Below are 23,132 nucleotides of genomic sequence, written 5' to 3' on the forward strand. Positions count from 1 at the left end.
GGGTGGTTGGAAGGGTCCTGAAGGTCACAGAGGTACGGAGAGGTTGGGGTCCTGAAAGGTCACAGAGGTATGGGGTGGAAGGGTCCTGGAAGGTCACAGAGGTATGGGGTGGAAGGGTCCTGGAAGGTCACAGAGGATTTGAGTGGAAGGGTCCTGGAAGGTCACAGAGGATTTGAGTGGAAGGGTCCTGGAAGGTCACAGAGGCATGGGGTAGAAGGGTCCTGGAAGGTCACAGAGGCATGGGGTAGAAGGGTCCTGGAAGGTCACAGAGGCATGGGGAGGTTGGAAGGGTCCTGGAAGGTCACAGAGGCATGGGGAGGTTGGAAGGGTCCTGGAAGGTCACAGAGGTTTTGAGTGGAAGGGTCCTGGAAGGTCACAGAGGTATGGGGTGGAAGGGTCCTGGAAGGTCACAGAGGATTCGAGTGGAAGGGTCCTGGAAGGTCACAGAGGTACGGGGTGGAAGGGTCCTGGAAGATCACAGAGGCATGGGGAGGGTGGAAGGGTCCTGGAAGGTCACAGAAGATTTGAGTGGAAGGGTCCTGGAAGGTCACAGAGGATTCGAGTGGAAGGGTCCTGGAAGGTCACAGAGGATTTGAGTAGAAGGGTCCTGGAAGGTCACAGAGGTACGGGGTGGAAGGGTCCTGCAAGGTCACAGACATATGGAGAGGTTGGGGTGGAAGGGTCCTGAGCCATGGGATGGTTGGGTTTGAAGGGTCCTGGAAGGTCACAGAGGCATTGGGAGGTTGGAAGGGTCCTGGAAGGTCACAGAGGCATTGGGAGGTTGGAAGGGTCCTGGAAGGTCACAGAGGCATGGGGAGGTTGAAAGGGTCCTGGAAGATCACAGAAGCATGAGGTGGAAGGGTCCTGGAAGGTCACAGAGGATTTGAGTGGAAGGGTCCTGAAAGGTCACAGAGGATTTGGAGAGGCTGGGGTGGAAGGGTCCTGAGCCATGGGATGGTTGGGTTTGAGGGGTCCTGGAAGGTCACACAGGTTTGGGCTGAAAGGGTCCTGGAAGGTCACAGAGGCATGGGGTGGTTGGAAGGGTCCTGGAAGGTCACAGAGGTATGGGGTGGTTGGGTTTAAAGGGTCCTGCAATATCACAGAACCAGAGACTGGTTGGATAGGAAAGGTCCTGGAAGATCACAGAACCAGGGAATGGTTGATTTGGGTTGAAAGGGTCCTGGAAGATCACAGAACCAGGCAATGGTTGGGTTGGACAGGTCCTGGAAGATCACAGAACCAGGGAATGGTTGATTTGGGTTGGAAAGGTCCTGGAAGATCACAGAACCATGGGATGTTTGGGGAGGTTGGACAGGTCCTGGAAGATCACAGAACCAGGCAATGGTTGGGTTGGGTTGAAAGGGTCCTGGAAGATCACAGAACCAGGGAATGGTTGGGTTGGATTGGAAAGGTCCTGGAAGATCACAGAACCATGGGATGGTTGGGTTGGATTGGACAGGTCCTGGAAGATCACAGAACCAGGCAATGGTTGGGTTGGACAGGTCCTGGAAGATCACAGAACCATGTGATGGTTGGGTTGAGTTGGAAACGTCCTGAAAGGTCACAGAACCATGGAATGGTTGATTTGGGTTGAAAGGGTCCTGGAAGATCACAGAACCATGGGGTGGTTGGGTTGGGTTGGACAGGTCCTGGAAGATCACAGAACCAGGGAATGGTTGGTTTGGGTTGGACAGGTCCTGGAAGATCACAGAACCATGGAATTTTTTGTTTGGGTTGGTCAGGTCCTGGAAGATCACAGAACCAGGGAATGGTTGGGTTGGATTGGACAGGTCCTGGAAGATCACAGAACCATGGAATTTTTTGGTTGGGCTGGACAGGTCCTGGAAAATCACAGAACTATGGGATGGTTGGGTTGGAAAGGTCCTGGAAGATCACAGAGGCATGGGGTGGTTGATTTGGGTTGGACAGGTCCTGGAAGATCACAGAACCAGGCAATGGTTGGGTTGGAAAGGTCCTGGAAGATCACAGAACCGTGGGATGTTTGGGTTGGGTTGGACAGGTCCTGGAAGATCACAGAACCAGGCAATGGTTGGGTTGGGTTGGACAGGTCCTGGAAGATCACAGAACCATGGGATGGTTGGGTTGGGTTGGACAGGTCCTGGAAGATCACAGAACCATGGGATGGTTGGGTTGGATTGGACAGGTCCTGGAAGATCACAGAACCATGGAATTTTTTGGTTGGGTTGGTCAGGTCCTGGAAGATCACAGAACCATGGAATGGTTGATTTGGGTTGAAAGGGTCCTGGAAGATCACAGAACCATGGGATGGTTGGGTTGGGTTGGACAGGTCCTGGAATATCACAGAACCAGGGAATGGTTGGGTTGGGTTGGACAGGTCCTGGAAGATCACAGAACCATGGAATTTTTTGGTTGGGCTGGACAGGTCCTGGAAAATCACAGAACTATGGGATGGTTGGGTTGGAAAGGTCCTGGAAGATCACAGAACCATGGGATAGTTGGGTTGGGTTGGACAGGTCCTGGAAGATCACAGAACCATGGGATGGTTGGGTTGGATTGGACAGGTCCTGGAAGATCACAGAACCAGGCAATGGTTGGGTTGGGTTGGACAGGTCCTGGAAGATCACAGAACCATGGGATGTTTGGGGAGGTTGGAAGGGTCCTGGAAGATCACAGAACCAGGGAATGGTTGGGTTGGGTTGGACAGGTCCTGGAAGATCACAGAACTATGGGATGTTTGGGTGGGAAATGCCCGCAATGACCAAAGGGGGGCGCTGGAGGTGCAGATAACGTCCGGGTGACGCTCAGGACAGCACAGTGTCCCCCCCACCCCCCGTCGGTCCATTCTGGGACCCAATAAACCCCTCCCAGAGAGCCATTTGGGGGCAGAAACCCCAATTTTGGGGGCAGAAACCCCAATTTTTGGTCCCACTCTGCGCTCGCAGCCCCAACAGCGCTGCAGGAGCTGAGCAACGGCGGCCGCGGCACCGCAACCGGCACAGTCTGCGTCCGTCCGTCCGTCTGTTTGCCTCTATGTCCGTCTGCCCGTCCGTCCGTCTGTCTGCCCGTCCGTCTGTCTGTCTGCCCGTCCGTCTGTCTGCCTGCCCGTCCGTCTGTCTGCCTGTCCATCCGTCTGTCTGCCTGTCCGGCTGTCTGCCCATCTGTTTGTCTGTCTGCCTGTCTCTGCCTGTCTGTCCGTCCGCCCGCCTGCCTGTCTCTGTCTGTCCATCTGTCTGTCTCTGTCTGTCCGCCTGTCCGTCCGCCTGTCCGTCTGCCTGTCTGTCCGCCTGTCTGTCTGCCTGTCTGTCCGCCTGTCTCTGCCTGCCTGTCTGTCCGTCTGCCTGCCTGTCTGACTGCGCGCCTGCCTGTCTGTCCGCCCACCTGCCTGCCTGTCTCTGTCTGTCCATCTGTCTGCCTGTCTGTCCATCTGTCTGTCTGTCTGCCTGTGTGCCTGCCTGCCTCTGTCTGTCCATCTGTCTGTGTCTGCCTGTCTGTCCATCTGTCTGTCTGTCTGCCTGTGTGCCTGCCTGCCTGTCCATCTGTCCGTCCACCTGTCTGTCTGTGTGCCTGCCTGCCTGTCCATCTGTCCGTCCACCTGTCTGTCTGTGTGCCTGCCTGCCTGTCGCTGTCTGTCCATCTGTCTGCCTGTCTGTCCGTCTGTCTGCCTGCCTGTCTCCCCTGCCTGTCTGTCCACCTGTCTGTCCATGTCTGCCTGTGTGCCTGCCTGCCTGTCCATCTGTCCGTCCACCTGTCTGTCTGTGTGCCTGTCTGCCTGTCGCTGTCTGTCCATCTGTCTGCCTGTCTGTCCGTCTGTCTGCCTGCCTGACTGCGCCCCTGCCTGTCTGTCCACCTGTCTGTCCATGTCTGCCTGTGTGCCTGCCTGCCTCTGTCTGTCCGTCTGTCTGTCTGTCCATCTGTCTGTCTGTCTGCCTGCCTCTGCCTGTCCATCTGTCTGCCTGTCTCTGCCTGTCTGACTGCGCCCCTGCCTGTCTGTCCATCTGTCTGTGTCTGTCTGTCTGTCCACCTGTCTGCCTGCCTGTCCGTCTGCCTGCCTGTCTCCCCTGCCTGTCTGTCCATCTGTCTGTCTGTGTGCCTGCCTGCCTGCCTCTGTCTGTGTCCTTCTGTCTGTCCATCTGTCTGTCTGTCTGTCTGCCTGTCTGACTGCGCCCCTGCCTGTCTGTCTGCCTGCCTGTCTCCCCTGCCTGTCTGTCCACCTGTCTGTCCATGTCTGCCTGTGTGCCTGCCTGCCTCTGTCTGTCCGTCTGTCTGTCTGTCTCTGCCTGCCTGACTGCACCCCTGCCTGTCTGTCCATCTGTCTGTCCACCTGTCTGTCTGTCTGTGTGCCTGCCTGCCTCTGTCTGTCCATCTGTCTGTCTGTGTCTGCCCGTCTGACTGCGCCCCTGCCTGTCTGTCCACCTGTCCATCCACCTGTCTGTCTGTCTGCCTGACTGCCTGTCTGTCTCTGTCTATCTGCCTGTCTGTCTGTCTCTGCCTGCCCATCCATCCATCCATCTGCCCGTCCGTCCGTCCGTCCACCCCCAGCTCTGAGCTGTGAGGTTTGCAGCCCCGATGCATCCCTGCACTGCTCCTTATGGCTCCATGCAGCCCCGATGCATCCCTGCACTGCTCCTTATGGCCCTGAGCAGCACTGACGCATCTGTGCTGTTTCTATCTCTGCTCAGCCCCCATGCATCCACGCAGTGCTGCTATGGCTCCGCACAGCACCGATGCACCCCTATGATGTTTATGGCTCTCCTCAGCCCCAATGCATCCACACAGTGCTGCCTATGGCTCCGCACAGCACTGATGCACCCCTATGATGTTTACAGCCCTGCTCAGCCCCCATGCATCCACACAGTGCTGCTTATATCTCTGCTCAGCCCCAATGCATCCACACAGTGCTGCCTATGGCTCCGCACAGCACCGATGCACCTCTATGATGTTTACAGCCCTGCTCAGCCCTCATGCATTCATACAGTGCTGCCTATGGCTCTGCACAGCACCGATGCACCCCTGTGACGTTTATGGCTCTGCTCAGCCCCAATGCATCCACGCAGTGCTGCTTTTATCTCTGCTCAGCCCCCATGCATCCACACAGTGCTGTTTATGGCTCCGCACAGCACCAATGCACCCCTATGATGTCTATGGCTCTGCTCAGCCTCCACACATCCATGCAGTGCTGCCTATGGCTCTGCACAGCACTGACGCACCCCTATGACGTTTATGGCTCTCCTCAGCCCCCATGCATTCATACAGTGCTGCTTATATCTCTGCTCAGCCCCCACACATCCATGCAGTGCTGTTTATGGCTCTGCTCTGCTCAGCCCCCATGCATTCATACAGTGCTGCCTATGGCTCCGCACAGCACTGACGCACCCCTATGATGTCTATGGCCCTGCTCAGCCCCAATGCATCCATGCAGTGCTGTTTATGGCTCTGCTCTACTCAGCCCCAATGCATTCATACAGTGCTGCCTATGGCTCTGCACAGCACCGACGCACCCCTATGACGTTTCTATCTCTGCTCAGCCCCCATGCATCCACACAGTGCTGTTTATGGCTCCGCACAGTAGCGATGCACCCCTATGATGTCTATGGCCCTGAGCAGCCCCCCCACATCCATACAGTGCTGCCTATGGCTCTGCACAGCACTGATGCACCCTATGATGTCTATGGCTCTCCTCAGCCCCCATGCATCCATACAGTGCTGCTTATATCTCTGCTCAGCCCCCATACATTCATGCAGTGCTATTTATACCTCTGCTCTGCACAGCCCCCATGCATCCACACAGTGCTGCCTATGGCTCCGCACAGCACCGACGCACCCCTATGATGTCTATGGCTCTGAGCAGCCCCCCCACATCCACGCAGTGCTGCCTATGGCACTGCACAGCACTGACACACCCCTATGATGTCTATGGCTCTCCTCAGCCCCCACACATCCCCACAGTGCTGCTTATATCTCTGCTCAGCCCCCCCACATCCATGCAGTGCTGTTTATAGCTCTGCACAGCATTGATGCACCCTATGATGTCTATGGCTCTGCTCAGCAGTGGTGCATCCACGCAGTGCTGCCTATGGCTCCGCACAGCACTGACGCACCCCTATGATGTCCATGGCTCTCCTCAGCCCCCACACATCCATGCAGTGCTGTTTATAGCTCTGCACAGCACTGATGCACCCCTATGATGTTTACAGCCCTGCTCAGCCCCAGTGCATCCACACAGTGCTGTTTATGCCTCCGCAAAGCACTGATGCACCCCTATGATGTCTATGGCTCTGCTCAGCCCCCACACATCCATGCAGTGCTGCCTATGGCTCCGCACAGCACTGATGCACCCCTATGACGTTTATGGCTCTCCTCAGCCCCCATGCATTCATACAGTGCTGCTTATATCTCTGCTCAGCCCCCATACATTTATGCAGTGCTGTTTATGGCTCTGCTCTGCTCAGCCCCAATGCATCCACGCAGTGCTGCTTATATCTCTGCTCAGCCCCAATGCATCCACGCAGTGCTGCCTATGGCTCCGCACAGCACCGACGCACCCCTATGATGTCTATGGCTCTGAGCAGCCCCCCCACATCCATACAGTGCTGCCTATGGCTCTGCACAGCACTGACGCACCCCTATGATGTTTATGGCTCTCCTCAGCCCCCACACATCCCCACAGTGCTGCTTTATATCTCTGCTCAGCCCCCACACATCCACGCAGTGCTGTTTATAGCTGTGCACAGCACTGATGCACCCTATGATGTCTATGGCCCTGCTCAGCAGTGATGCATCCACGCAGTGCTGCCTATGGCTTTGCACAGCAGCGATGCACCCCTATGATGTCTATGGCTCTGCTCAGCCCCCATGCATTCATGCAGTGCTGTTTATGGCTCTGCACAGCACTGACGCACCCCTATGATGTCTATGGCTCTGCTCAGCCCCAATGCATCCGTGCTGTGCTGTTTATGGCCCTGCTCAGCCCCCATACGTTCATACAGTGCTGCCTATGGCTCTGCACAGCACCGATGCACCCCTGTGACGTTTATGGCTCTCCTCAGCCCCCACACATCCATGCAGTGCTGTTTATAGCTCTGCTCTGCTCAGCCCCAATGCATCCACACAGTGCTGTTTATGGCTCCGCACAGCACCAATGCACCCCTATGATGTCTATGGCCCTGCTCAGCCCCAATGCATCCACACAGTGCTGCTATGGCTCCGCACAGCACTGACGCACCCCTATGATGTCTATGGCCCTGCTCAGCAGTGATGCATTCATACAGTGCTGCCTATGGCTCCGCACAGCACTGACGCACCCCTATGATGTCAATGGCTCTGCTCAGCCCCAATGCATCCATGCAGTGCTGTTTATGGCTCTGCTCTACTCAGCCCCAATGCATCCACACAGTGCTGCCTATGGCTCTGCACAGCACTGATGCACCCTATGATGTCTATGGCTCTGCTCAGCCCCCATGCATTCATACAGTGCTGTTTATGGCTCCGCACAGCAGCGATGCACCCCTATGATGTCTATGGCTCTCCTCAGCCCCCCCCCCCCCCACGCAGCCCCCCTCCCCCCCCGGCGCCGTGCCCCACCGTCCAGCCGCAGGTATTTGAAGCCGCGGTAGGCGAAGTAGTCCTCCATGATGGTCATCAGCGACGTCATCTGGCAGAAGAGCAGCACTTTGTGGTTGGTGGCGCGCAGTTTGGGCAGGATGCGGTCCAGCAGCTCGAATTTCCCCGAGGCGCGGTACAGATCCAGCCTGGGGGGGTCGGGGTCAGATGGGGGGGGGGGGTCGGGGTCAGGATGGGGGGCGGAGGGCTCGGCTGCAGCGCCGCGGGGTCGTTGAGGGGGGGTTGTTAATGAGGAGCGCCCCTGCAGCGCACTCACCCCTGCACGATGCCGCCCGTGAAGCCCAGGTGCTCCGAGAAGGATTCCTGCAGTGGCAGCAATGGGGATCGGGGGGGGAAAGGGGGGGTCAGGGAGCAGCAGTGCAGCAGTGCAGCAGTGCAGCAATGCAGCGCTCGGCATCCAGAGACGGCCCGCAGGGGGCACCGCTGTGACGTGGGGATATGGGGACACAGTGACATAATGACGTGGGGATATGGGGACACAGCAACATAATGACGTGGGGATATGGGGACAGGGAGATATGGGGACACCACTGTGACGTGGGGATATGGGGACACAGGGACATAATGACGTGGGGATATGGGGACACAGGGACATAATGACGTGGGGATATGGGGACACCGCTGTGACGTGGGGATATGGGGATATGGGGACATAAAGACATGGGGATATGGGGACATAATGACACGGGGATATGGGGACACAGCAACGTGGGGACACGGGGACATAATGACGTGGGGATATGGGGACACCGCTGTGACGTGGGGATATGGGAATATGGGGACATAAAGACATGGGGATATGGGGACATAATGACACGGGGATATGAGGACACCGCTGTGACGTGGGGATACGGGGATATGGGGACATAAAGACATGGGGACACGGGGACATAATGACACGGGGATATGGGGACACAGCAACGTGGGGACACGGGGACATAATGACGTGGGGATATGGGGACACAGTGACATGGGGACAGCAGGACGTGGGGATATGGGGACATAATGACATGGGGACATGGGGATATGGGGACACAATGACATGGGGACACAGGGACATAATGACGTGGGGATATGGGGACATAATGATGTGGGGACAGGGGGACATGGGGACATAATGACATGGGGATATGGGGACACAGCGACGTGGGGACACAGGGACACTGCTGTGACATGGGGATATGGGGACACGGGGACACAATGACGTGGGGATATGGGGACATGGGGATATGGGGACACCGCTGTGACGTGGGGATATGGGGATATGGTGATATGGGGACATAATGATGTGGGGACAGGGAGACATGGGGATATGGGGACACAATGACGTGGGGATGTGGGGATATGGGCACACAATGACATGGGGACAGGGGGACATAATGACGTGGGGATATGGGGACACAGCGACATGGGGACAGCAGGACGTGGGGATATGGGGACATAATGACATGGGGACATGGGGATATGGGGACACAATGACATGGGGACACGGACATAATGACATGGGGATATGGGGACATAATGATGTGGGGACAGGGGGACATAATGACATGGGGATATGGTGATATGGGGACACAATGACATGGGGTCACAGGGACATAATGACATGGGGATATGGGGACACAGTGACGTGGGGATATGGGGACATGGGGATATGGTGATATGGGGACATAATGACGTGGGGATATGGGGACATGGGGATATGGTGACATGGGGACACAATGACATGGGGACAGAGGGACATAATGATATGGGGATATGGGGACACAATGACATGGGGACGGAACGGTATGGGGACATGCAGACCTGGGGACAGGGGGACATGGCGGTATGGGGACATGGCGGTATGGGGACAGGGGGACATAATGACATGGGGACATAATGACATGGGGACGGGGCGGTATGGGGACATGCAGACATGGGGACAGGGGGACATAGCAGTATGGGGACAGGGTGGTATGGGGACATGCAGACACGGGGACGTGGCAGTATGGGGACATGCAGACATGGGAACGGGGCGGTATGGGGACATGCAGACATGGGGACGTGGCAGTATGGGGACATGCAGACATGGGAACGGGGCGGTATGGGGACATGCAGACATGGGGACAGGGGAACATGGCAGTATGGGGACGGGGCGGTATGGGGACAGGGGGACATGCAGACATGGGGACGGGGCGGTATGGGGACAGGGGGACATGCAGACATGGGGACGGGGCGGTATGGGGACGGGGCGGCATGGGGACATGCAGACATGGGGACGGGGCGGTATGGGGACGGGGCGGTATGGGGACATGCAGACATGGGGACGGGGCGGTATGGGGACGGGGCGGTATGGGGACATGGGGACATGCAGACATGGGGACGGGGCGGTATGGGGACGGGGCGGTATGGGGACATGTAGACATGAGGATGGGGCGTTATGGGGACGGGGCGGTATGGGGACGGGGGGAACGGTGTGGCCGCCTGACCTCGATGTGCTGGAACATATAGGGGTGGTTGCAGATCTTCCGCAGCTGCATGATGGTATTCATCAGCGTTTTGGTCCCACCTTTCCCCTGCGCGAGCGGGACAGCGCAATTAGCGGCCTGCGCTAACGAACCGCGGGGGGTCCCCCTGATTTTAATGAACTCTGAGGGTCGGTAATGAGTTCATGGCCCAGCAGTGCCGTTTGGTGGCCCAGAGAAGCGCAGCGGTGGCCCCGGCGGAGCCCCACGGCCCTATGGAACCCCAATCCCCCCCCTATGGCCCTATAGAACCCCAATCCCCCTCTGTGGCCCTATAGAATATCTCCCCCCCCTCCATGGCCCTATGGAATATCACCCCCCCCCCTTGGCCCTATGGAACCCCAATCCCCCCCCCTATGGCCCTATAGAATATCACCCCCCCCCCATGGCCCTATGGAACCCCAATCCCCCCCCTATGGAATCCCACCCCCCCCATGGCCCTATGGAACCCCAATCCCCCCCATGGCCCTATGGAATCCCACCCCCCCATGGCCCTATAGAACCCCAATCCCCCCCACTGTGGAATCCCCCCCCCCCCATGGCCCTACAGAGTTCCCCCCCCATGGCCCTACAGAACCCCAATCCCCACCATGGCCCTACAGAACCCCAATCCCCCCCATGGCCCTACAGAGTTCCCCCCCCCATGGCCCTACGGAACCCCACCCCCCGCCCCCCCGTTGCCCCCCCACCTTCTTGTCCTTCTCGGAGCCGTCGGTCAGCAGCACCCCCTTTGCCTGCATGTGTCGGTACAGCACGCGCTGCAGGGCCGACATGTCGCATTTGATGACGTATTCCACCTGGGGGGGGGCAAAAGGGGGGGGGCTCAGTTCCATGGGGGGGATGTGGGGCGGGGGGAGGCGGGCCTGAGCCCAACCCCAACTCCTGGCCCCACAGCCAGCCCCACAACCGCCCTCCTGCACTATGGCACCGGATCCTGGCGCTGAAGCGCGGCCCCAGACCCCCTACAGCTGCAGCACAGCCCCACATCCCAGCCCTACTTCCCAGACCCACATCTCAGCCCCACACGCCCCCCCCTTCATCCCAGCCCCCCATCCCAGCCCCATCCCCCCCCACTCCAGCCCAGCCCCACACTCCATCCCCATCCCCCCATCCCAGCCCCACACCCCACCCCATCCCCCCCCATCTCAGTCCCACACCCCCCCCCCTCCATCCCAGCCCCACACCCCAGCCCCATCCCTTCCCCCCCCATCCCAGCCCCACACCCCAGCCCTATCTCTCCCCCCTCCATCCCAGCCCTACACCCCAACTCCACACCCCTCCATCCCAGCCCCACATCCCAGCCCCATCCCCCCCCTCCATCCCAGCCCCATCCCCCCCCTCCATCTCTCCCCCCTCCATCCCAGCCCCACACCCCAACCCCATCCCTCCCCCCCCCATCCCAGCCCCACACCCCAGCCCCATCCTCCCCCCCATCCCATCCCCATCCTCCCCCCTCCATCCCATCCCCATCCCTCCCTCCTCCATCCCATCCCCACACCCCCCCATCCCAGCCCCACACCGCAGCCCCATCCCCCCCCTCCATCCCAGCCCCATCCCACCCCCCCCCTCCCCCCCAGCCCCACATCCCCCCCCATAGCCGCGCTGTTACCTTCTCGGGCAGCTGCGCCTCCACCTCCTTCTTGAGGCGGCGCAGCAGGAATGGCCGCAGCACTTTGTGCAGCCTTCGGATGATCAGAATGGTCTCCTCCTCGTTCAGATCCACCTGGGGGGGAGGGGGGCCTTCAGCAGGAGCCGCACAAAGGGGGCGGGGGGGGGGGGTTCATCTGCACCCCCCGACCCCAAACCTCTGCACCCCCCGACCCCAAACTTCTGCACCCCCTGACCCCAAACCTCTGCACTCCCCGACCCCAAACCGCTGCATCTCCAACTCCAAACCTCTGCACCCCCTGACCCCAAACCTCTGCACCCCCTGACCCCAAACCTCTGCACCCCCCAACCCCAAACCTCTGCATCTCAAACCCCAAATCTCTGCATCTCCAACCCCAAACTTCTGCACCTCCCCCACCAAATCTCTGCATCTCCAACCCCAAACCTCTGCACCCCCTGACCCCAAACCTCTGCATCTCCAACCCCAAACCCAACGGATAACCACCAAACCCCAACAAATGACCAAAAACCCTATCAGATGGCCACTGAACCCCAACAGATGGCCACCAAAACGCAACAGATGGCGAAAAACCCCAACGGATCACCACCAAAACCCAAAACATGGCCACCAAAACCCAACAGATAGCCACCAAAACCCCAAAAGATGGCCACCAGAACGCAACAGATGGCCAAAAACCCCAACAGATGACCACCAAACCCCAACGGATGGCCACCAAACCCCAACAGATGGCCACCAAACCCCAACAGATGGCCACCAAACCCCAACGGATGGCCACCAAACCCCAACGGATGGCCACCAAACCCCAACGGATGGCCACCAAACCCCAATGGATGGCCACCAAACCCCAACAGATGGCCACCAAGCCCCAACAGATGGCCAAAACTCCCTCAGATGGCCACCAAACCCCAATGGATGGCCAAAAACCCTATCAGATGGCCACTGAACCCCAAGAGATGGCCAGCAAACCCCACCAAACCCCAACGGATGGCCAAAAACCCTACCAGATGGCCACCAAACCCCAACAGATGGCCACCAAACCCCAACGGATGGCCAACAAACCCCAACGGATGGCCACCAAACCCCTCAGATGGCCAACAAAACCCAACAGATGACCACCAAACCCCAACGGATGGCCAAAAACCCCAAAAGATGGCCACTGAACCCCAATGGAAGGCCACCAAACCCCAACAGATGGCCAAAACCCCCTCAGATGGCCAAACCCCAACGGATGGCCACCAAACCCCAACGGATGGCCACCAAACCGCAACAGATGGCCACCAAACCCCAATGGACGGTCACCGAACCCCAACGGATGGCCACCAAACCCCAATGGACGCTCACCGAACCCCAACGGATGGCCACCAAAACTCAATAGATGGCCAAAACCCCCTCAGAAGGCCACCAAACCCCAACGCTGCCACCCCCGCAGCCGACAGCCCACCTTCTCCCCGGTCATGGCGAAGGGAGCGTTGAACCACTGCTCGAAGGTGCTGCAGCTCTTGAAGATGGTGGGCAGCAGGAAGTTGAGCAGAGCCCAGAGCTCGGGCAGTTTGTTCTGCAGCGGGGTGCCGGTCAGCAGCAGGCGGCGCGGCGCCACGTAGTGCGTGTTCAGCACCTGGGTCAGCTTGCAGTGGTGGTTCTTCATGCGGTGGCCCTCGTCCACAATCATGTACTTCCAGCGGATCTGCGGGGATGGAGGCACCGCGGGACGTCAGGGCTGGAAGGAGGGCTGGGAGACACCCGAGGGCGTGGGGTGTCCTTCTGAGCGGCCGTCAGGGACCTACAGACACTGGGAGGACTCTGCATGGAAACTACAGACACTGGCAGGACTTCATGTGGAACCTACAGCCACTGGGAGGACTTCATGTGGAAGCTACACCCACTGGGAGGACTCAGCGTGGAAGCTATACCCACTGGGAGGACTCTGTGTGGAACCTACACCCACTGGGAGGACTCTGCATGGAACCTACACCCACTGGGAGGACTTCATGTGGAACCTACAACCACTGGGAGGACTCAGCACAGAACCTACAGCCACTCGGAGGACTCAACATGGAAGCTACACCCAGTGGGAGGACTTCATGTGGAACCTACAGCCACTGGGAGGACTCAGCGTGGAACCTACAGCCACTGGGAGGACTTCATGTGGAAGCTACACCCACTGGGAGGACTCAGCATAGAACCTACACCCACTGGGAGGACTCAGCGTGGAACCTACAGCCACTGGGAGGACTCAGCACAGAACCTACAGCCACTGGGAGGACTCAGCATGGAACCTACAGCCACTGGGAGGACTCAGCGTGGAACCTACACCCATTGGGAGGACTCAGTGTGGAACCGACAGCCACTGGGAGGACTCAGCACAGAACCTACAGCCACTGGGAGGACTCAGCGTGGAACCTACAACCACTGGGAGGACTCAGCACCGAAGCTACACCCACTGGGAGGACTCAGTGTGGACCCTACAGCCACTGGGAGGACTCAGCACCGAAGCTACACCCACTGGAAAGGTCCTTGAAGATCACAGAACTGCGGAATGGGTTGGAAGGTCCTGAAAGAAGCTCACAAAATGGATGGATTGGAGTATCCCCAAAGATCACAGAGCCACTGAATGGCTGCACTGGAAAGTCCTTAAAGATCAAAGAACAACTGAATGGATGCGTTGGGGGGGTCCTGGAAGGTCACAGAAGCCTGGAATGGACTGGGAGGGTCCTTGAAGATCAAAGAAGCACAGAATGGTTGGGTTGGGGGGGGCTCAGAACCACAGAAGAGTTGGGTTGGATTGGAAAGGTCCTTGAAGATCACAGAACCACTGAATGGTGTCCTTACAACCACAGAAGAATTGGGTTGGATTGGAAAGGTCCTTGAAGATCACAGAACCACTGAACAGTTGGGTTGGGGGTGTCCTTACAACCACAGAAGAGTTGGGTTGGATTGGAAAGGTCCTTGAAGATCACAGAACCACTGAATGGTGTCCTTACAACCACAGAAGAATTGGGTTGGATTGGAAAGGTCCTTGAAGATCACAGAACCACTGAACAGTTGGGTTGGGGGTGTCCTTACAACCACAGAAGAGTTGGGTTGGATTGGAAAGGTCCTTGAAGATCACAGAACCACTGAATGGTGTCCTTACAACCACAGAAGAGTTGGGTTGGATTGGAAAGGTCCTTGAAGATCACAGAACCACTGCATGGTTGGGTTGAGGGGGGGGGCTCAGAACCACAGAAGAGTTGTGTAGGATTGGAAAGGTCCTTGAAGATCACAGAACCACTGAATGGTGTCCTTACAACCACAGAAGAGTTGGGTAGGATTGGAAAGGTCCTTGAAGATCACAGAACCAATGAACGGTTGGGTTGAGGGGGGGGCTCAGAACCACAGAAGAGTTGGGTTGGATTGGAAAGGTCCTTGAAGATCAAAGAACCACAGAAGAGTTGGGTTGAGGGGGGAGCTCAGAACCACAGAAGAGTTGGGTTGGATTGGAAAGGTCCTTGAAGATCACAGAACCAATGAACGGTTGGGTTGGGGGGGGCTCAGAACCACAGAAGAGTTGGGTTGGATTGGAAAGGTCCTTGAAGATCACAGAACCACTGAATGGGGTCCTTACAACCACAGAAGAGTTGGGTTGGATTGGAAAGGTCCTTGAAGATCACAGAACCACTGAATGGGGTCCTTACAACCACAGAAGAGTTGGGTTGGATTGGAAAGGTCCTTGAAGATCACAGAACCACTGAATGGGGTCCTTACAACCACAGAAGAGTTGGGTTGGATTGGAAAGGTCCTTGAAGATCACAGAACCACTGAATGGGGTCCTTACAACCACAGAAGAGTTGGGTTGGATTGGAAAGGTCCTTGAAGATCACAGAACCACTGAATGGGGTCCTTACAACCACAGAAGAGTTGGGTTGGATTGGAAAGGTCCTTGAAGATCACAGAACCACTGAATGGGGTCCTTACAACCACAGAAGAGTTGGGTTGGATTGGAAAGGTCCTTGAAGATCACAGAACCACTGAATGGGGTCCTTACAACCACAGAAGAGTTGGGTTGGATTGGAAAGGTCCTTGAAGATCACAAAATCATGGGACCACAGCACGCTTGGGCTGGAAGGACCCCGAAACCCCCCAGCAAAGCCCAGAATTGCACGTGGGGCCACGGGACCCCCAGGGGGTCCTCACATCTGCGCCGAGTTACGCGGCGCCGTGGGCCTAATTGCAATGAAGGGTGGCTAATTGCAGACCTTGGCGAGGATGTGCTTGTCCTTGATGATGTACTCGTAGGTGGTGAGCAGGACGTTGAACTTCCCGCTGCGGAGCTGCGGCACGAAGGCGCGTCGCGCTGCCGGGGAGCCCTGCGAGCACAGAGGGGAGGGAAAATGGGGGGGGGGGGGGGTGTTAGGGTCATCATCATCGTCGTCATCGTCATCAATGGGTGTTAATTGGGGCGGTGGCAGAGCTGGATCCACCGCATCGTTGAGGGATGGCGAAGGGATGCGGAGCCCATCTCTACCCGCGGCCCTTTGGGGAATATTGGGGTGGGGGGCGGGGGGAGGAAGCACTGCAGTGCCCCACACAGCGCTGCCAGGACCTGGAGGGGGTAGGTGGGGGGGGGGCACACACACAAGTGTAGACCCCCACGGTTGGAGGAGATGTTTGGGGTCCCCCGGCGCCCACCCCCCCCCATCGCTGCCCCACGGCGCCCGCAGAGCCGCGGCTCGGCCCCCTCCCCACCTTGTAGGACACCTTGACCACGGATGGAGCCCACTTATCGAACTCGTAGGCCCAGTTGGAGAGAGTTCTGGGAACAGAAGGGAGAACAAAACACAGCGTGAGGAGCAGCCCGGGGGGTGGGGGGGGGGGGGGATGGAGGGGGATGGAGCTGGAGGGGATGGGGGGGGATGAGGATGGAGGAGGATGGAGGGGGATGGAGCTGGATGGGATGGGGGGGATGAGGATGGAGGGGGATGGAGGGGGATGGAGCTGGATGGGATGGGGGGGATGAGGATGGAGGGGGATGGAGGGGGATGGAGCTGGAGGGGATAGGGGGGATGAGGATGGAGGGGGATGGAGGGGGATGGAGCTGGATGGGATGGGGGGGATGAGGATGGAGGGGGATGGAGGGGGATGGAGCTGGAGGGGATAGGGGGGATGAGGATGGAGGGGGATGGAGGGGGATGGAGCTGGAAGGGATAGGGGGGGATGAGGATGGAGGGGAAGGAGGGGTGGAGGGGATGGAGGGGGTGGAGGGGATGGAGGGGGTGGAGGGGAAGAAGGGGGATGGAGGAGGATGGAGCTGGAAGGGATAGGGGGGATGGAGCCGGAGGGGATGGGGATGGAGAGCATGGAAGGGAGGGAGGGGATGGAACCAGAGAGGATGGAGGGCGTGGAGGAGATGGAGGGGGATGGAGCTGGAAGGGATGGGGGGGATAAGGATGGAGGGGAAGGAGGGGGAAGGGATGGGGGAAATGGAGCTGGAGGGGATGGAAAGGATGGAGCCGGAGGGGATGGGGGGGGAATGGGATGGAGAGGATGGAAGGGAAGGAGGGGATGGAACCAGAGGGGATGGAGGGGGATGGAGCTGGAAGGGATGGGGGGGATGGAGGGGGATGGAGCTGGAGGGGATGGAAAGGATACAGCTGGAGGGGATGGGGGGGATGAGGATGGAGGGGAAGGAGGGGTGGAGAGGATGGAGGGGAAGGAGGGGTGGAGAGGATGGAGCGGGAGGGGATTGAGGGGGATGGAGGGGGATGGAACCAGAGGGGATGGAGGGAATAGAGCTGGAGGGATGGAGGGGATGGAGGGGATGGAGTCAGAAGGGGTGGGGCCAGGGAAGAATGAAGGGGATGGAGCTGGAGAGGACAGAGTCAGAGGGGACAGAGAGGATGGAGGGGGATGGAGCTGGGGAGGAACGAAGGTGATGGAGGTGGAAGGGATGGAAAGGATGGAGGAAGAGGGGAATGGAGCCAGGGAGGATGGAGGGGATGGAGCTGGGAGGGATGGAGGGGATGGAGCTGGGAGGGATGGAGGGGATGGAAAGGATGGAGCCAGAGGGGAATGGAGCCAGGGAGGATGGAGGGGATGGAGCTGGGAGGGGATGGAGAGGATGGAGGGAATGGAAAGGATGGAGCCAGAGGGGATGGAGCCAGGGAGGGTGGAGGGGATGGAGCTGGGAGGGATGGAGCTGGAGGGGATGGAGAGGATGGAAAGGATGGAGCGAGAGGGGAATGGAGCCAGGGAGGATGGAAGGGATGGAGGGAATGGAAAGGATGGAGCTGGGAGGGATGGAGCCAGGGAGGATGGAAGGGATGGAGCTGGAAGGGATGGAGGGGATGGAGCCCACAGGGGGCGGGGATGGATGGAGCCCTGGGGGGGGGGAGGGGGGCGGCGCAGCACTCACGAGAGGGGGACGATGATGAGGAAGGGGCCGTTGATCCGTTTGTGCTCCATGAGGTACGTGATGAGCGCGATGGTCTGGATGGTTTTCCCCAGCCCCATCTCGTCGGCCAGGATGCCGTTCAGGTTGTTGTTGTACAGCGACACCAACCACTCCAACCCTTTGATCTGGGGGGGGGAAAGGGGCATTTTCACACCCCCGGACCCCCCCACACCCCCCCGGACCCCCCATCAGAACGCGGCACCGCGTTGCAGCCCGGCTCCTTACCATTACCCCACAGCCCCCCAGCTCCCCCCTAACAGCCCCCCCACCTCCCCCCGGTAGCAGCCCCCCACCTCCCCCCGTAGCAGCCCCCTACCTCCCCCCTAACAGCCCCCCACCTCCCCCCATAGCAGCCCCCCACCTCCCCCCTAACAGCCCCCCACCTCCCCCCGTAGCTGCCCCCCACCTCCCCTGGTAGCAGCCCCCCACCTCCCCCCGTAGCTGCCCCTCACCTCCCCCCTAACAGCCCCCCACCTCCCCCGGTAGCAGCCCCCCACCTCCCCCCATAGCAGCCCCCTACCTCCCCCCTAACAGCCCCCCACCTCCCCCCATAGCAGCCCCCCACCTCCCAGGGCAGCCCACCCCTCACCTGGTACTGCTTGAGGACCCCGTTGACCATCAGCGTGGACTGTTTGTCCACCCGCTCGGTGACGGCGTGGGCCACCGCGTAGTACGACTGCAGGCCCCGGGCCAGCGCCTGCGACACCCCGTACTCATCGTCCACGTCCTGCTTGGCGTTCCTGGGGGGCGGAGGGGGGGTCAGAGGTGGGGGGTGGGGTCGGAGGGGACCCCAGGTGAGGAACGGAGGGGTGGTTGGGGGGAGGGGGCCCGAAGGATTGCTCGGGGAAGCGTGGAGGGGTTGGGTGGGGGGAGAGCGTAAGGGATGGGCCGAAAAGCGCAGTATGGTTGGGTTGGGAAGGTCCTGGAAGGTCAGCTGTGGAACCATGAACACAAAGAAATGGTTGGGTGGGGTGAGAGCGTAAGGGATGGACCTAAAGGCACACAATGGTTGGGTTGGAAGGTCCTGGAAGGTCAGCTGTGGAACCATGAACCCAATGGAATGGTTGGGTTGCGTGAGACCATAAGGGATGGACCCCAGAAGCGCAGAATGGTTGGGTTGGAAGGTCCTGGAAGGTCAACTGTGGAACCATGAACCCAATGGAATGGTTGGGTTGGATGAGACCATAAGGGATGGACCCTAAAAGGACACAATGGTTGGGTTGGGAAGGTCCTGGAAGGTCAGCTGTGGAACCATGAACCCAATGGAATGGTTGGGTGGGGTGAGACCATAAGGGATGGACCCCAAAAACACAATGGTTGGGTTGGAAGGTCCTGGAAGGTCAGCTGTGGAACCATGAACCCAATGGAATGGTTGGGTGGGGTGAGAGCGTAAGGGATGGGCCCGAAAAGCACAGAATGGTTGGGTTGGAAGGTCCTTGAAGGTCACAGGACCACGCAATGATGGATTGGACTGGGTTGGAAGGTCCTGGAAGATCACAGGACCATGGAATGATGCTATGGGCTGCGTTGGAAGGTCCTTGAAGGTCACAGGACCATGGAATGATGCTATGGGCTGTGTTGGAAGGTCCTTGAAGGTCACAGGACCACGGAATGATGCTATGGGCTGGGTTGGAAGGTCCTTGAAGGTCACAGGACCACAGAATAATGGGTTAGCCTCGATTGGAAGGTCCTTGAAGATCACAGGACCACAGAATGATGGGTTGGGCTAGGTTGGAAGGTCCTTGAAGGTCACAGGACCACGCAATGACGCTATGGGCTGGGTTGGAAGGTCCTTGAAGGTCACAGGACCACGCAATGACGCTATGGGCTGGGTTGGAAGGTCCTGGAAGGTCACAGGACCACAGAATGACGCTATGGGCTGGGTTGGAAGGTCCTTGAAGGTCACAGGACCACGCAATGACGCTATGGGCTGGGTTGGAAGGTCCTTAAAGGTCACAGGACCACAGAATGACGCTATGGGCTGGGTTGGAAGGTCCTTGAAGACCACAGGACCGCACAATCACAGCATGGGCTGGGTTGGAAGGTCCTTGAAGGTCACAGGACCACGCAATGACGCTATGGGCTGGGTTGGAAGGTCCTTGAAGGTCACAGGACCACGCAATGACGCTATGGGCTGGGTTGGAAGGTCCTTGAAGGTCACAGGACCACGCAATGACGCTATGGGCTGGGTTGGAAGGTCCTGGAAGGTCACAGGACCACAGAATGACGCTATGGGCTGGGTTGGAAGGTCCTGGAAAGTCACAGGACCACAGAATGACGCTACGGCACAGCCCCCAACCCCCCCCCCACTCACTCGATGATGTGCCGCGCGTCCACCTCGGACACATCGTCGCTGTCGGGATCCGGGATCTTCTTCTTCTCCTCCACGGGCAGTGTGGGCTGCGCCGGCTGCGGCTGCTCCTCCTCCTCCTCCTGTGGGACCGCAGCCGTGGCATGCAGGTGCTAATGAGGATGGGGCTAACGAGCTCAGCTGCCCCCCCCTCCCCACAATGAGCCCCCACCCAGCCACTAACGAGGATGGGGGTTAACGAGCTGAGCTGAGCTGCCCCCCCCCTCCCTCCCCACAGTGAGCCCCCATCCAGCCACTAACGAGGATGGGGGCTAACGAGCTGAGTTGAGCTGCCCCCAATGAGCCCCCACCCAGCCACTAACGAGGATGGGGGCTAACGAGCTGAGCTGCCCCCCCCTCCCCACAATGAGCCCCCATCCAGCCACTAACGAGGATGGGGGCTAACGAGCTCAGCTGCCCCCCCTCCCCACAATGAGCCCCCACCCAGCCACTAACAAGGATGGGGGCTAACGAGCTGAGCTGCCCCCCTCCCCACAATGAGCCCCCATCCAGCCACTAACGAGGATGGGGGCTAATGAGCTCAGCTGCCCCCCTCCCCACAATGAGCCCCCACCCAGCCACTAATGAGGATGGGGGTTAACGAGCTGAGCTGAGCTGCCCCCCCCCCCCCTCCCCACAGTGAGCCCCCATCCAGCCACTAATGAGGATGGGGGTTAACGAGCTGAGCTGAGCTGCCCCCAATGAGCCCCCACCCAGCCACTAACGAGGATGGGGGCTAACGAGCTGAGTCCACCCAGCCACTAACGAGGATGGGGGCTAACGAGCAGAGCTGCCCTCCCCTCCCCACAATGAGCCCCCACCCAGCCACTAACGAGGACGGGGGCTAACGAGCTGAGCTGAGCTGCCCCCAATGAGCCCCCACCCAGCCACTAATGAAGATGGGGGCTAACGAGCTGAGCTACGCCCCTCCCCACAATGAGCCCCCATCCAGCCACTAATGAGGATGGGGGCTAACGAGCTGAACTGAGCTGCCCCCAATGAGTCCCCACAATGAACCCCCACTCAGCCACTAACGAGGATGGGGGCTAACGAGCTCAGCTGCCCCCCCCTCCCCACAATGAACCCCCATCCAGCCACTAATGAGGATGGGGGCTAACGAGCTGAGTCCACCCAGCCACTAACGAGGACGGGGCTAACGAGCTGAGCTGAGCTGCCCCCCCACAATGAGCCCACGCAGCCACTAACGAGGACAGGGCTAACGAGCTGCCTGCAGCCACAGCGCTTCCCTTCCTCACCTCCTCCTCCTCCTCCGAACCGCTTTCTTCGCTGTCAGACCTGGGAGCGACTTCGTACCTAATTAATTAACGCAACCGCTAATTACCCACCTGCTGCTCACACCAAAGCAGCTCCAGAAATGCTCAGCGTTGTGTCCCCCACCCCCACCCCCAGCCCAGGGGCTCCGTGGTCACTCCCTGCTCCCCTCCTGCCCCATGGAGATCACCATGGGCTCCACCACGACCTCCCTCAGCCCCACAGGGACCTCTCAGCCCCACAGGGACCTCCTCCTGCCCCACAGGGACCACCCTCAGCCTCACAGGGACCTCCTCCTGCCCCACAGTGAACTCCCTCAGCCCCACAGGGACCTCCCTCAGCCCCACAGGGACCTCCCTCAGCCCCACAGGGACCACCCACTACCCCACCAGGACCACCCTCAGCCCCACAGGGACCTCCCCCTGACCCACAGGGACCTCCTCCTGCCTCACCAGGACCTCCTCCTGCCCACAGTGACCTCCCCATGCCCCACCAGGACCTCTCTCAGCCCCACAGGGACCTCCCTCAGGCCCACCAGGACCTCCCACTACCCCACCAGGACCTCTCTCAGCCCCACCGGTACCCCCCCCCCCGCCCCACTGGGACCACCCCTGGCCCCACAGCTGCCCCCCAGTCCCTCACCCCGGGTTCATCTCCAGCCAGGCCTCCAGCTGCCCAGCCTTGGGGGCGTCGGTGCCGGTGAGGATTTTGCCACTCTCCACGTGGATGACCTTCACGGGCAGATCGCTCATCTGGCTCGTCTCGTCCAGCGGCTGCAATGGGGGGGGGGGGGGGGGGGACACAGCCATGGGGCAGCTATGGGGCAGCACTGCGCCCCGTCTGCCCCACAGCACCCCTCCGCCCTACACCTGAACGGCTGTGTGTCCTCCTGGTGTCAACTCAACCCCTGGAGACCCTCAGTGTGCCCTCACAGTGCCCCCTGAGACCCTCAGTGTGCCCTCATGGTGCCACCTGAACCCCCGGAGACCCTCAGTGTGCCCTCACGGTGCCCCCTGAGACCCTCAGTGTGCCCTCATGGTGCCACCTGAACCCCCTGTAACCCTCAGTGTGCCCTCATGGTGCCACCTGAACCCCCTGAGACCCTCAGTGTGCCCTCATGGTGCCACCTGAACCCCCTGTAACCCTCAGTGTGCCCTCATGGTGCCCCCGGAGACCCTCAGTGTGCCCTCATGGTGCCCCCTGAGACCCTCAGTGTGCCCTCATGGTGCCCCCTGAGACCCTCAGTGTGCCCTCACAGCATCACATGAACCCCTGGAGACCCTCAGTGTGCCCTCACGGTGCCACCTGAACCCCCTGAGACCCTCAGTGTGCCCTCATAGT

The 23,132-nt window shown here is 59.4% G+C and overlaps 1 protein-coding gene across 1 annotated transcript in view; it reads right to left on the reverse strand.

Annotated features, from left to right (window-relative positions):
• SMARCA4 (SWI/SNF related, matrix associated, actin dependent regulator of chromatin, subfamily a, member 4) overlaps nt 1–23,132 on the reverse strand; it is a gene marked incomplete at its 5' end in the record, with an annotated part of 63,417 nt that overhangs the window by 21,736 nt on the left and 18,549 nt on the right. The window contains 13 exon segments of the mRNA NM_205059.1: nt 7,564–7,730; nt 7,859–7,905; nt 10,074–10,160; nt 10,799–10,906; nt 11,719–11,832; nt 13,181–13,423; nt 15,975–16,085; nt 16,465–16,531; nt 18,131–18,294; nt 18,759–18,909; nt 20,484–20,602; nt 21,776–21,833; nt 22,434–22,564. Of these exon segments, the coding sequence (NP_990390.1) occupies nt 7,564–7,730; nt 7,859–7,905; nt 10,074–10,160; nt 10,799–10,906; nt 11,719–11,832; nt 13,181–13,423; nt 15,975–16,085; nt 16,465–16,531; nt 18,131–18,294; nt 18,759–18,909; nt 20,484–20,602; nt 21,776–21,833; nt 22,434–22,564 (1,567 nt within the window).

Source organism: Gallus gallus, chromosome 38, assembly GCF_016699485.2.
Source record: "Gallus gallus isolate bGalGal1 chromosome 38, bGalGal1.mat.broiler.GRCg7b, whole genome shotgun sequence".
Lineage (NCBI taxonomy): Eukaryota > Metazoa > Chordata > Aves > Galliformes > Phasianidae > Gallus > Gallus gallus.